This window comes from Cololabis saira, chromosome 17 (assembly GCF_033807715.1).
Source record: "Cololabis saira isolate AMF1-May2022 chromosome 17, fColSai1.1, whole genome shotgun sequence".
NCBI lineage: Eukaryota > Metazoa > Chordata > Actinopteri > Beloniformes > Belonidae > Cololabis > Cololabis saira.
In genome coordinates, this window is record NC_084603.1 from 13,930,251 (window position 1) to 13,945,778 (window position 15,528).

Below are 15,528 nucleotides of genomic sequence, written 5' to 3' on the forward strand. Positions count from 1 at the left end.
CGTCCCGCAGCTGCGACGCCACCCCGCTGACCCCCCCGCACCAGGACCTGGACCCGGACGGGGTCGGGGGCTTTTACTTCCCGGACCAGGACTACGAGCTGGACCTGCGGGCCGTGCTGGAGGCGGGCCGGCGGCAGAGCGCCCCGGACCTCCCCGAGCTCACCGACGGGCCGGACCTCAAGCTGATGCCCAGGAAGTTCGCCATCGCTGACTTCTTCACCAGGTACTTCCTTTTCCTCTGATACCTGAACCCCCCCTCTCATCTGTCCCACCCGTCCAACACCTCATCAGCACCATCACCCCTGTGTGTCTGATGCGTCCTCACATGTTGATTACATAACTAGTCTCTAATGGCACTTTTCCACTAGAACCTACTTGGCCTGGTTTCTTTTCCATAACAATTCAGTACCTGGAGCAGAAGTAGGCGGGTTGGCTAGATCCCTTTTTAAGGGTGCTTTCACACCTGTCCCGTTTGGAGCATTTGTTTCAAAACAGGGAGCGTTTCCCCCTAAAGATCGGTTTGTTTGGTATATCTGAACACAGCAATCGCGCTCGGATGCGGGACAAAACAAGTGAGCCGAGATCCTAGGAGAGGTGGTCTCGGCCCAATTCCATTCCAGACCTGGAGCGGTTCGTTTGCAGCAGAGACGTTCTATAAACCGAGACAGCCCACTAAGGTTCGAGTTCTTGTATCTGTGTCACGTGACTGCCACGCCCCTTTAGGAGACCGGAAGTAGGTCCTGAGTCTATTGAGTCCTATGGGAAAAGTGAACGTGAGCACAGATTATTACCAATTCCTTCGCCCCATAGTAACCTAAGTAAATATGGGACCCATTTTTCAAAAGCCACAAACCTTCTGAACATTCTGACACCAAAATGGCAATTTTCAGACCGACAGATTAGGAGAAAATGAACTTTGTTTGAGACCTGTCTCTGTCTGAGCAACACACTCTCGCGAGATTTGGCTCTCATCGTTTTCCCATCGGATAAAATTAAGTTTAAAACTAAAATAAAACTTGCTTCTTTGCTTAATAATACTGTTATTTTTATTATTTAAGTATTTTTGGAAGAAAGTTGTACTGTATCTAGTGTTGTATGTTCCAAAACGATGTGGGGAGAGGGGCAGCCACGCCCACTTAGGAGACCGGAAGTGTATACAATTTCAAACCATTGCCAGTAACGGCAATGCGCTATCTTGTGTATAGAAGATCTTTGTTTGCAGTGAGAACATAATCGACATAGCAACCGTCACAACTCACTCATAACTGTGTGAAAACTTGTTGTTTTTCCCGGGGTACGGAAGAGGAAACTCCTTCCGCGTTCATTTCTGACCAATGAGAGAACAGTTGGTTCGCACATGGCAATTGTTAACAGCTTTGAAACGGTACAGACGGTTGCCTTGTGAACACAAACGCCACAAACAAAAAACGAAACAACTGTATCGATTTAGCCCTTGAATCGGAACAAAACAAACGGGCCACAGGTCTGACAGCACCCTAATGGCCCTTTTGCACTAGTATCACTTCAGCTCGGTTCTACCCGTTTTGCGCTTTTGCATTAGGGCTGAGACGGGTAGAGCCGCTCCAAGCCGATACCTTTTTCTGTAACAATTCTAGTGAGGTTCTATCTGGGCTGAGCCGGGACTATTTCTGAGGTCACCACCCTCCGCGCCTCTGATTGGTCGGGGGGCGGGGCCGTCAAATGTTTGAATCAGGAAGCGGGAGTCAGAGCGAGGCGACTCGCGGCGATTTTATTATACAGCAAAAACGTCTGTTTGGTGATCCAACTCTGAGGTGCAGATGTTCATAAACCTGGTGGCTGTCGAGGGCTGTTTTTATCTCAGCCGCTCCCGGCTCCAGCTGATTTTTCATCAGCGCCGACACAAACAAAGGTGCTGCGCAATCAAGTACGTCACAGCAGCTTCACCCCAACCTGCCCACTTCTCCCCTGGCTGTGGAAAAACACACGTGTGGAGCCGCACCGAGCCGAGACTAGTGGAAAAGTGCCATATGATGCTCTCAAGATTTAGGCTGGGATTAATGGCACTTTTCCACTAGTACATATTCAGCTCGAGCTCGGTTTGGCGCTTTCCTACTAGGGGTCTAACCATGGATGTATTATAGAAACTGGATTGGAGACTAAAAATGGCCGCCCATTCATTTCAATGCATTCTGCTCAGCCAGCGCATAAGCCGAAAAAATCTCTCACTTCCGGGTTTACTTCCGCATACAGCGGCCCATAGAGCATGCGCAGTTGAGTCACCTCCCATGATGCTCTGGGGCCTCCCATCATGCCCCGGGGCAATGACGCGAGTATTAATATAATATGTATTAATATAATATCTTAATTAATGTATATTATTACATGTATAGCATTACATATATTATTAATGTATTAATATAATATAATTATATAATATATATTAATATAAAACATCCGTGGAATGCACGGACACGGCTGTGACGTCAGCCGTGACGTCACGCCCAGAAAGAGACTTTTCTTTTACTTTTCTGGCCGTTATAAAACATTTTTGACGGATATAAAGTCCATGACTTAAAAATATAGAATACAAAGATTAGTAATTGCCGGGGATTACAGCTGGAGGTGTCCTGTGAACAGTTTTAGAGGCTTCTCTTTTACTATTGCGGTCTATGGGAAAAAAGCTTTCTGGGCCGCATGGGATTTTTGGTTGCAGTACTGCGGTTGGCCACTGGAAAAAATCGGCGCGCCTTCTGAGTGCCAGACCCGGGGGCTGGGTCTAACGTGCCAAGTAGATACTTTCTGTTTTTCTCTTCTGCCGAGGTTCTAAGCGGCTGAGTCGGCTGTGATGTCATCACAATACAGGCCACCGATTGGTCGGGGGGTTGGGAGTCAGACGTCTGAGTCAGGATGTGAAATCAGTGAAAGCTCAAATGGCACTTTTCCACTTGTACCTACTCGGCTCATCTCAACTCGGCCTGGTTTCTTTCCCATACATATTCTTATATTAATATATTGTATGCAACACAATACTTTTAATAGTCAATGAATGAACAATAATAATAACTTAGGCTCATCAGTTGTAAGAAAACACCTACAATTGGCTTCAAACCAGACAAAACCAAATATTTAACAAATAAACTTCACCTCAATAAATGAATGTTCAGAAAGGTAAAATATCCATACTTTTTCAAGCTCTGGAGCAAACAAAACAGGCACTGAAACACGGTGATGAAAACAGGACTTTAAACTTAAAGGGCTATCGTTGAAATCACTTTTGAACTCGTAAATACACAATCTGGAGCTTTTTATTTTGGCTGAAAATGTATCTGTGTTGCTCTCATGGGAAACATATTCTGTGTTCTGGATAAAGTATAAATATTACCTTTTATTTACCTTTTTACCTAGAATTAACTGTACTGACTACATTATTACTTATCTGTGGTTTTTGTTTGAAGGTTTTTCACCTGTTTCACCTGTAGATAACCAAGCTACTCTTTCTGGGTTGTTGAGTCTCAGTTTTCACACTTTGAGTTGCTGGATTTGCTTCAGTGGAACAAAGACCCCCCTCCCTGGTCCATTTGACCATAAATCTGCTCTAAAGTCCTGGTTCTGTGTACATCCCCATCCTCTGTGTTGTAGTTCATGTTCTTTGGGGTTTGTAGTCCTCCCTCCGGACTCGTAACCTGCACCATCCTCCCCAGATGTCCTGGCTAATGACATTAAACCTCCGCTTGGCGAGGTGGTCTGGTGTTTCTGCGGGAACAGCCGCCGCAAACGAGACAAATTGGTTTCAGTCAGACATCTGCGGTAGAACCGCCGCTTGTGAATGAGCCTCTTTGTTGGACTCCGTCCAGCGAGGCGGCGCTGGTGGAAAAGTAAGAGATTAACAACCACAGATGCTCCTTCTGGACCGTTTTAGAGGTTCAGGTTCTTAGAGAATCACAGTGAAGGTCAAAGTAAATTCAGAAAATCTATCAGTCGGGTGTCTTTAAGACTTTTACCAACTCCACTTTAAAGGAGGAGGCAGGATGGAGGGTCGATGGCGAAGAGTTTATGCAACATGTTTCTACAAGAGAACCTGCTGCTGGTGTGTTGAAACCACTTGTTTCCTGTTGAAATAGGATGATGTGGCACAATCTGAGTATATTGTTATAGAAAGGTTTCTGTGAAATAATGAGAATAATAATAATGATGACGATAATAATAATAATAATGATGACAATGCCTCCCAGAGATGTTCTGCTGGGCTCAGGTCCAACAGCGATGCTCTGCTGGGTCCAGGTCTGCATTCTTTCCAGGACGTTGTCAGTTTCCTTGAAGACATTCCTGTGGTTTCCTGTTGAGAGTCTGAGGTTTTAGTTTTTTGAAACATGAGCCTGAAACACCTTTTGTATTTCTCTCTGTCCTCATGGACCCTCAGAGCTGGTTCTGGGCCAGGGCTGGTTCTGGTTCACAACTTGTTCAACTTGCGAACCAGCTGTGAACCGGTTTGCTTTTCCATAGCTCTGGTGCTAAGGGGGGCCACGTCATTCTGTCACTGCATGCGTCAGTGACGTCGCTGCGTTTGCGTGAAAGTAGAAGCAACAACCAGGTATCTGCTCTAATAGGACTTGGTCCACGTAGCTCCTCCGTGCACACATCAAAGACAGGTTTTCTCCTCCTCAGACCCATGATGCTTTGCTGCATCCAGATTCATTCTTATTGGAAAATGTCTCCGTCTCCCAGTCTTGCTATTGCCGTTGGTTTTAATAACTCCGCCCCCTCCGCTTACATAAGTGGTTCTTTCTTCTAGCCCAGCAAAGAGTTGGTGTTACTTTGGAACTGATTTTTCTGGCCAGTTCTTTGTCAGTTGAAACAGAAAGCCTGTTTCCAAACTAAGAACTGGCCCAGAACCAGCCCTGGAACCGGTCTGGTGGAAAAGGGGTAATTGGTGCTCATTGGTCGTCATGGGTCCACATTGAGGTCCTCACGGGTCCTCATTAGTTGTCACGGGTCCTCATGTGTCCTCATTGAGCTCATCATGGGTCCTCATGGGTCACCATTGGTCGTCATGGGTCCACATTTAGGTCTTCATGGGGCCTCATTGGTTCTCACGGGTCCTCGTGGGTCCACATTGGTCCTCATGGGTACTCATTGGTCATCATGGGTCCTCATTGAGCTCCTCTGACAGGAAAAACCCAGAAACCCCTCCCTGATAATGAAGGTACTGCCACCGTGTCTGACCGCAGGGGTGATCCTCATGAGCTCCAGCTCGGTAGTTGCTGGGGATCACAGCTCCGTCTTTGTTTCCTCCCTCAGAGCTTCTCTGCTTCTCATGATCTCTTGTTCATGTGTCTCTGGGGAAGCTTTCAGCCGGTGGTCTTGTGACCTCCAGGGAGGAGCAGCTTCTGATCCAGTACCATAAAGACCTGATTGTGGAGTCCTGCGGTCCCAGCTCTGGGCCTCCTTCAAACTGGGGTCTGGATGTAGAAACGTCTCCAGGTCTCACATGTGTTATAATTAAAGGTCTTAATACTTAATCAGATCTAGCAATTCCTTTCTAATGATGCATTTAATTCACGCTTAAACGTGAAATGTGGTCATGTGATCGAGAAACCAAACATGTTTTGTTTACGGATCGGAGACCCTTAGACATTATTGTGTATATAAACACAGATGACACAGAACCAGGACTACCAGAGCCCGATGACGCCTTGCCTGCAGAAATAAAACACAAACACGTTTGTTTAGCCCAGTGAGCCACCAGCCAAGATGCGCCGCAGCATCACATGACGTAGGCTGAAAACACATCTGTTGTTGTCGAGTTAGACCAGTAGTGGTGATGGAGGAGTTGTTTTTCCTTAATGTTCGCTGAGACGAGGCTCCGTGAGCCATTCTGGGACTCCGGAATCGGTCCTTGTTGGATTTTGGATAGGCCTGCGTTGAAAAAATCGATTTCCCAATTCTAAATCGATTCTCACATTAGTTCCTAAAAATCGATTCATATGTCTAAAGATAGATTATTTTTTTTTAAATTTTTTTTTAAATTTATTTATGCATTATTTTTTTTTCATTATTACATTACAACTTTTGGTTATTTTTTTGTTTATCCCCAAAAAAGGAATGTTTTGTTGGACACAAGAATAACTGGTGCCATGTTTTTGCCTTTAAATATGTTTAAAGGTATTAAAACATTAAAGTGTTAGGTTATAATTCCATAAATTGTCTATATTTCATTACTTTATATACTTTCTTGGGGTTACATTTTCAAAAAAATTTAAAAAACCAAATGATCAAAAATTAAAAACCAAAATAGACCAAAAATGGAACAAATAAAAACGGAATGTGGGAAAAAATAAAACCGATTTCATCCGTCTCTGTTTCCTCCCTGGATCTGTTTGATAATTCTGACGCACGGCGTTTCTGAAAGCAGTTCTATCAGCATTCTGGGAGCTGATTGGTCCTTACAGCATCATTAGCTGCAATACTTGCTGTTGAATCTCAATATAATACTAGTATTCATATTTTGCATAACTACAGTCATATAATTCATGCAACAACTCAAAAAACTTTTAATAACACTAAACCAAATCAATATCGGAATCGAATCAAATCTTGATAATCGATTCTGAATCTTAAGAATCGGAATCGAATCGATTCTTGACATTTGAATCGATCCCCAGCCCTAATCAGATCGCTAAGATCCGATCGCTCGGATCCGACCGCTGAGATCCAACCGCTGAGGTCCGATCAGATCACTGAGATACGATCGGATCACTGACGTCCAATCAGATCGCTCAGGTCCGATTGCTGAGGCCCGATTGCTCAGGTCCAATCGTGAGCTCTGATCGCTGAGGTCCGATCAGATTGCTGAGGCCCGATTGCTGGTGACTTGTGGGGGACGTCTCCGGAGGTTCGTCAGCTGTTATCACAAGGTTTTGATGCAAGATCCGTCTCCAATGCGCCGTCTAAGGTCACATGTCCACTTATCAGGTGTGAGGAGGCTACGTGTCCTTCCGTCCTGATTACATGTTTCAGCCTTATCTCTTTTGTTATCCAGAAAGATTATTGCCATTTTTGAAACAGTTTGACTCATCAGATTGAAACGTAACGCCGCCTCAGGCGGCAGATAGACCAGGATTAAGTACGAGAAGGTTTCTGCGTCCGGTCATCGGCCCGTCTGCTGCGCTGCTGATCAGGTTCAGGCCCTGAAAACAGATCCTCCATCAGATTAGGTGTTTATGGTAACCACGGCGACACTCTGGTTGATGTGATGCTGAGGCGAGTCAGGTCTGTGTGCTGGAGGCCTGGCGGGGTTTAGATAAGGAGGGGATCTCTGCAGGAGCCAGTAGTCCTCCATCCTTCCCAGGCCGGTTCTGGTTGTAGAAGACCGTTACAGCAGCAACTTTGGACCTCCCTCGTATCTTTTTGAAGCTGTGACCCGATTTAAAAGTCCAAATGTGCTCGGAGACGGCCTGCTGGTCCAGGACGTCCTCTCTGGTCTCCTGAGACAGTTCTGTGTGGGACACCATGATGGTTCTGTGTAAAGTTTCTTTCGTCAACGAAGATTATGACTAAATATCTTTGTCAACGAACCTTTATCACCTGAGGAAAACGAGACGCAACGAAAATGGTAGTCATGTGACGATAACGATAGTTAAATATATAATGCAATATCGTAGATGAATAAAAAACAGACTAAAATGTAGATTACAAAATAAAAAACCGTGTCTTCATTTTCGTTGACCAAAACAAGACGAAATGTTCTAACAAAGATCCTTAATGTCCATGTTTTCAGTAGTTTCCTCTGGTTTAGTTCTTTAGTTATGCTGGGTGACGTTAGTCCTCAATCCCAGTCGCTGCACCGGGGAATCAGATCCAGAAGATGCAGCTGCAAAGTTAGAGGCTGATGCCGTTAACGCAGAGCTCTAGGTTCACGTCAATTAAAAACAAAGTTACAGAGAGAAACACAGGGATCTGCTCTGGGTCTGGAGAAGAAGAAGAAGATCCATCTTTGGATACACTTTCCTACATAGACGTGGAAAAGAAAACCCAATGTGTCGTTGAAAAAGAAAAAGAAAAAGGAGAAATGTGGAAAAATAAATATGTTGTGAACTCAAATTAGAGTCTTCTGTATCTGGAATGAATGTATTCTTGAGTTTATAAGGTAACAATAATATAATAATAATAAGATAACCTTGTTTGAATTGTAAAATGGGTTTGGCTAAATACAATCTTTGACTGAAACTAGACTAAAATGGTCCCGGACAATTCTGACTTTCAGTCGACTGAAACTTGACACGAATAAAAGGACAATGAACGTGACTAAAACTAATAAAAACTAAAATGATAGCTTGACCCAAAGACTAGACTGAAACTAAAATGGAAACAGGCTGACAGAAACAACTCTAGTTCTGTGTGGAAGCAGGTCCAACAGAGTCTGGGCCGGTGTTGGTTTTGGTCTGGACCCGGGCCCGGCCCCGGCAGCTGGTTTTAATGTCTCGGAGGAAGCGTGCACAGACGGGTCACATGATCCACCAAGAACAAAGATGATCCTCGGTCGGGCCGCGGGCCCTAGGCGGGTTCTGTCAGCGCCGCGGCGCCTCGTGCTCCGGTTGCTCCGGGTGTCAGCTGTCGGAGCAGATCTTTTAATTATTTAAGGGATTAACGAGCTCTCTTCACCTCCGTAGTAAATGATTCACCGCGGGGGTGAAGAGAGTTGACAGAACTGAAAGATCCTCGTGTTTGTTTGTCTGGTGCAGCAAAAGAAAACCAGTGAACAGAATCAAAGTTGATACAAGCTTTTATTATATCATGCACAATGTTTTCCAGCCGGAGTTACACTTTTCTCAAACCACGTAGATAGGAGAGAAATGCACACTGTCGTCATAAATCCAGTCATATTTATACTGAAAAAGCGAGGTGTTTTGTACGTTTTAGGAGCCAATGTTGAACCTTATCTGTTGAACCTTATCTGGGAGGTCAACTGAAGTGAAAGAAACTTAAACATGTCACACTTTCAGCCATATATCTTCTGTTGTCTATCTCTAATCCGACATGCCAACCCAGCAAAGATCTACGGCAACCAAAACCCAGAGAAAAACAGGAGGGGAACCATCAATCTTAAACACCCGTTCCTCTTCACCGTCCTCACCTAAAGAAGAACTCAGCTAATCAGTCTAATCATGAAAACGGGAGGTGGTTCTGCACTGAGAACAACCATCAGTGTACAATCTTATAGAAAAACCCCTCATATTTTTAACAATTTCATAAAATCCTAACAGAACGCACGTACTACACGTGTTCGCTCTGTGTGATGTGAAAACAGCTGGAGACATCCTGGTTCTAATCGCCTGGGGCCTCATGTACAAAGACTTGCGTGGATTTCCTACTGAAACATGGCGTACGCTTAAATCCAGAAAACGTCCTACGCACAAAAAAATCCAGATGTATGAAACTGTGCGTAGGCATGAATCCAAGCACATTTCCTTTGTACATCCCAATCAACGTGGAATTGAGCGCACATGTAGGAGTACCAGACTCCTCCCTGTCCACGCCTCCATTTAAATATGCAAATGTATTTAAATAGGCCCTCGAGGGCCGGTTTCCCTGTTTAATTGCACCATGACACAAGGAGCTGTGTCATCAACAGAACTATCCAGACTTTGATGACAAGCTGGTGATGATCATTAATTAGAATCAGGTGTGTTAAAGCAGTGAAACATCTAAAACATGCAGGACACCGGTCTTTCTGGCATTCAGTTTGACACCTGTGACATATTTTTTTATTTTTTTTTTAATATTCTTTATTTCATTCAAAAAATAAAATAAATCAATACAAATACAAATGTTCTTAACTCGTGAATGAAAAGCAAGCAGAAAGAAGAAGAATCTTATCTGATCTGCCCCTTTTTCCAAGAAATAACTTCACAAATAACATAAATTAATCATATAATCTGTACATTAATGGAATGAAAATGCTTCCTGTTAACGTACACATATTCATCCAGTGATGGTGCTTTTATAGCAATGTGTGTGCAGTCCATAGCTCCGATTACATTAGGAAAACCGGCTAAATATTATTTCTCTTCTTACTGCGTCATTTGCGATATCTTCCAACACTGCCAAAGCTGCCATTGTTGTTAACGGTATTTCTGCACCACTTTGCTTTTATATCCACTCGTGTAATTGCAGACAGTTGAATGTGTTAATTGTTCTTCAGTGTGTCTCTGATGTGCACATCACTCTGAGGGCTAATTGTTTTCACATTATTAACAGTTTCCCAGCATCACCACTAAGTGTCGCCAAAGGACCAATAGCTGTGGAAACGTGCGTACGCCAGCCATGAAGTTGGCGTCGGGCACCGCACATTTCCACGGTCCTTTCACTCTTGATTCATCTGAACGTTTACGTGGAAAAGTGCGTACGCCATGTTTTTGTGCGTACGCACCCTTTGTACATGAGGCCCCTGGTCCTTCCCATCAGCAGCAGGCGAACGCCGGCGGCCCGAAGACAAGACGCCTCTCGTGTTGGAGAGAGTCGACCGAACTTCCCTTTTTGAGTTTCTGTTCTTTCACTTGTTGCACCACCAAGACCCGTCACGCGTTCTCTCCCCCACGTCTTTCACAACCTCTTATTTCTGGTTTCATCTGTAAATCTGGGATTTTATGTTCATATATTGAAGTTAAATCGTCTTTAAATCGAGAAAAACTAATTTTAGGTTATTCTTTCCAACAGCTGGAAACTGTGCAGAAGGTCCGGGTGCGACCTCGTTATTCACCTCGTCTCTCACTCCGTTAGTCTGCTAAACAAGCAGATATTTTTTTGCAACTTTCTCTTTATTGGTGATTTCAAGTTTTTTCCAACAATAAAGGAAGTAAAAAAAATTTGAAATAAAATAAGAGAACAAACGGGTTGACTTAGGGTGTACATTAATAAAAAATAAAGAAAACCCCCACAAAACAGGATTTTACATTCACACAGTGTGTGAGTTACATTCCACAAAGTCTACCTTTCCCTGTATTTTATATACAGCTCAGCCTGTAATCTTAAGGAGAAGGTCAGTTTTTCCACGCAACATATCTACTCAACTATTGTGGTCCAGTCGTCCTTTGATGGCAGATTTGTCTGCAGCCTAGGGCTGGTCGATTTTGCCCAAAAATAAAATCTCAATTTTTTTTCTCTCAAAATCCGATTTTCGATTACGATTACGATTATTTTGTGAATTGACAAAAGGCAAAGAAATTATTTCAAATATGCTGTTTTTTTATTGAACATTTGCCCCATTGGGCTCTAAGTGTAAACTTTGCTCTTATTAAACCAAAATGAATGAATAAAGTGCAAAACTCTGTAAAATAAGTTGAAAAAAAGTTTTAAAAAATATAAAAATATATAATTTAAAAAATTTAATAAAAAATCAGCAAATCAGCACTTGCAAACATACAGTAAGTTATATTTCCAATTAAACAAATACTTGTCGCAGGTATTGAGAGGTATTTCCATCAATCATTAATATGGTATCAATCATTAATATGTGTGCAGACAAGGTAAAAAAAAAAAAAAAAAAAAAAAGTGAAAAATCGATTTTACGGTTTTCACGTTTTAACATCGTTCTAATTACATAATCGCGATTACGATTTAAAATCGATTAATCGAACAGCCCTACTGCAGCCATTTCCGTGTAATGGCCTTCTTGCTCGCAGACAAGAGCACTTTATAGAGCTAGTTGTCCTGGGCCATAAGTCCATCTGGGATTTTACCCAGATACAATGCAATGAAGGAAATCTTAAGTTTTAGTCTGAAAATTGTCTGGGGGCAGGCCGAGAATACATGGAAGTGCCGTGGTCTGCCATTGCCTGTCCACACTGCCTCCAGCATATATCCTGACCCTAGAAACTGCTGTTTAAATTTCAGTTTTGGATTGATAAAGAATCTTATTATGTTCTTCCAGCAGAATCCACCAGGCCCTGGAACACGAGCAGATATTGATGCTTAAGTGGGGTTAAATGTGATATAAGATAAGATAAGAGTTTATTTGCCATTTGTTAAGGTAGATAGGAATGATTGTGCAGACGACACTCACTCTAAGGCCTAAAGCGGAGCCTCAGGCCGGCCTTCCTGAGCAGTCTGATGAAGTGCTGGGCGTCTTTCACCGTGGCAGTGGTGTTTGCAGACCAGCTCAGATTTACCGCTAAGTGCAGACCAAGGAACCTGTAGCTGACCACTCTCTCCACCTCAGACCCCCTGATGTTAGGGTTGAGACAGCAGGCCTGTGGAGACCCTGTGGTGACTGAGCTCAGCTGAAATCCTCCCATCCTCACCAGCTGTGGTCTGTCCATGAGGAAACCCAGAATCCAGTTACAGGCAAACTGCAGGGGATCAACTGTGACGGGAACCAGGCAGTCAGTGTGTGAGCACACCAGCTTCTCCAGACACTTCAGGGCCACTGATGTAAGAACCACTGGTCTGTAGTCGTTCAGGGTGGATATGTCAGATCTCTTTGGGACTAGTTAATGATAGAGGACTAGGACTTAAATCTGCGTGGGACTACAGTTTGTTTTAAGGATAGATTGAAGATGTCTAGTCTATGTACACGTCTACCAGCGGTTCAGCACAGGCCTTGAGCACTCTTGTGGCGCTTTTCCACTACTACCTGCTCGGCTCGACTCAACTCGGCCAAGTTTCTTTTCCATAACAATTCAGCACCTGTGGAAGGGGGAAGTAGGCGGGGTTGGAGCGAAGCTGCAGTGACGTATTTGATTGTGTATCTAAACGAAGAAGACAACAACACTAAAGATGTAGAACCTGGAGGAGATGGTATATGTGCTGCTGGGTCTGTGGCTTGTGTTCAATATCAAGTTAAAAAATGAGAGTGAGAGAAACTTCAAGCGGCGACGCTTTTTAATTTTTTTAGGCGCTGCTGAAAAGTCCGTTGGGAGCCGTGAGCAGCTATGAAATGACAGAGCTCCTGGTAGATCTGTTGGTTCCTTATCGCCCGTCTAGATCCCTTTTTAATTCTCTCGTCAGCACCAGGTTTATGAACATCTGCACCTCAGAGTTGGATCACCAAACAGACTTCTGCTGCCATTGGCTGTCAAATAAAATGAACAAGAAGCCGTCGTCAGAGTCGCTCTTTCGCTGATTTCCGCCTCCTGACTCAGACGTCTGACTTCCAACCGCCCGACCAATCGTTGGCGTGTAGTGTGATGTCAGATTCAGCCCGACTCAGCCTCAGCTTAGAACCTCGGTAGAGTTACAGAAAAGTATCTAATCGGCACGTTAGACCTCTACTGGGAAAGCGCAAATGCGAGGTGAGTCGGGTCGGGCTGAGTAGGTACTAGTGGAAAAGCGCCACACCATCCGGTCCCGCCTTTCAGAACCCTGGCGTGTGCACTTGTGCATTGAGGCAGAATGAAAGGCGAACCCTTTTTCAGAACCCTCAGGACCTGTGTGTTTGTAACCAGGAGTCCTCGAGGTCGGTGGGAAGTTTGGAGGGAGAGTCTGTGTTTATTTTGTCAAATCTGATGTAAAACTGTCAGGGAGATCTGTGTCCTTAGCCTCCAGCACGGAGCTGCTGCTTCTATAGTTAGTGAGTGTTTTGACGCCCTGCCACATACTGCACGTGTTATTTTGCAGGTAGAAGCTTTCAAGCTTTTGGGAGTGTGCCTTTTTCATATCGGGCTTATGTTCCTCGCTGTCGCCTGCATTGAAAGCCTCCTGCCTTTTCCTGATTTTAGTGCAGATGTCAACCAGGGCTTCTGATTTGGAAAGACATGGACAGTTTTTGAGGGGACACAGATGGAAGTGCACCAGCTGACATAGTCATTGACAGTCTCTGTATATTCGTGTATATTACTAGTAGCTTTCTTGAAGATGTTTGCCTTGCAGTTTAGCCATTGCACTCATCAGTCCAGATGTTAACAGTTCTGACTGTGACTGGGTTGGCTTTCAGCTGTTTGATGTAAGTAGGCTTGACCAGGATTGCTAAGTGATCTCATTTTCCAAAGTGGGATTTGGGCTCAGCTAAATATGCTTTTCTTAGATTGCTATAGCATTGGTTTAGTGTGTTTTTACCTCCAGTGGGAAAAGGTCACATCCTGGCGATCGTTTGGCAGATTTTTCCGAAGGTTACAGTGATTAAAATCCCCTACCACAATAACAGCACTGCCAGGGTCTCTGTTCTCATGTTTATTGATCATGTTGTGCAGATTATCCAGTGCAGCTTCTTCCTTGGCAGAGGGAGGGATGTACACAACCGTCACAATAATTTACTGCAGCTCTCTGGGTGAGAAGAACGGTCTGCACCTCAGGGTTAAATATTCCACGTCCTCAGAACAGAAGCGTGAGGTAACTTGACAGTTTGAGTATGGCCACTCCTCTGCCGCGAGTCTTACCGCTCCTCTCAGCGTTGCGGTCGGCCCTAAACATCTATATATCTGTATATCTTCCCGGTGTTGGAGGCTCATCAGGTTTTCTCCATTCAGCCACGTCTCACAGAAGCACAGCATAGAATAGACATAAAGTGGAACCAATTCATCATCTTTGCAGAAACGTCACGCGAACGGTGGGCCATTCTCCGAGTATTAGGGCCATACAGGAGAAAAAAATATTTGAGAGGGGAAGAATTTCTTTTATTGTGCACTTCGAGAAAAAAGTCGAAATGTCGATATTAATGTTGAAATACAATTTTGAGAAAAAAGTCGAAATGTCTCCTCTGGCCCATCAAATCCAGTTAGGAGAGCGACTGACAGAATTTAGGCAAGGCAAGGCAAATTTACTTATATAGCACAATTCAACACAAGGTAATTCAAAGTGCTTTACATTGACATTAAAAGCAGCAAGACATAATAACAAATAGGTAAGAATAAGAAAAGATGTAAAATAATAAAAAGCACAGAGAATTTAGACAGAATTTCTCTGAAGTACAGTTTCTTGTTCATCTATAGACCTACAAGTCATTTTGTAAAGACAGTCACATGTGCTGTTTGTTATAGTCTCAGAAAGTTGACTTTATTCTCGAAATGTTGCTTTTCTCAACATTTCCACTTTTTTTCTCAAAGTGCATAATGAAAAAAAAATCTTCCTCTAAAATATTATTTTTATTTTTCCCCTGCCTGACCCTAATACTCTTCGTATTCTCCACCTCAGAGTCTTTATACAACTCTTTTATTCAGTCACATGAGGAGGGGGGTTAGATACCTATCAGACCTTTATTCTGCACGGAGGCCAGTTTGGTGTTTTTAAATGAATCCTGGGAAGTTTAGTTCGCAGCCGGACTTTCCAGCCCCTGGTTTCATGCGACTGCAAGGAAAATGTTTGTGCATGAGAAAGTGGACTCTTGTTCTGCTTTGCAGCTCCACTTCGCTTTCTTGAGTCTCAACTTCCCTCCTGGTCTTTGCACCGGCAGCCTCGGCCCTCCCAGACCAACTGGACTGACTGACTGACTTTTACTTTTGTTTTTCCGTCTCCACCAGCAGAAATCCAGAAACTGCTGGATCTGCAGGTCTCTAATTCTGCTTCATTAATTCAGGAACTTCGGTGTCTTTCTGTGGTTTTTCTCTGCAACAT

General features: G+C 43.8%; 1 protein-coding gene across 1 annotated transcript in view; it reads left to right on the forward strand.

The window, feature by feature from the left end:
• LOC133463942 (TBC1 domain family member 12-like) overlaps positions 1 to 15,528 on the forward strand; it is a 37,940-nt gene that overhangs the window by 1,497 nt on the left and 20,915 nt on the right. Inside the window, 1 exon segment of the mRNA XM_061745764.1 lies at positions 1 to 223. This exon segment is cut by the window's left edge and continues 1,497 nt beyond it. Coding sequence (XP_061601748.1) covers positions 1 to 223 — 223 coding nt within the window.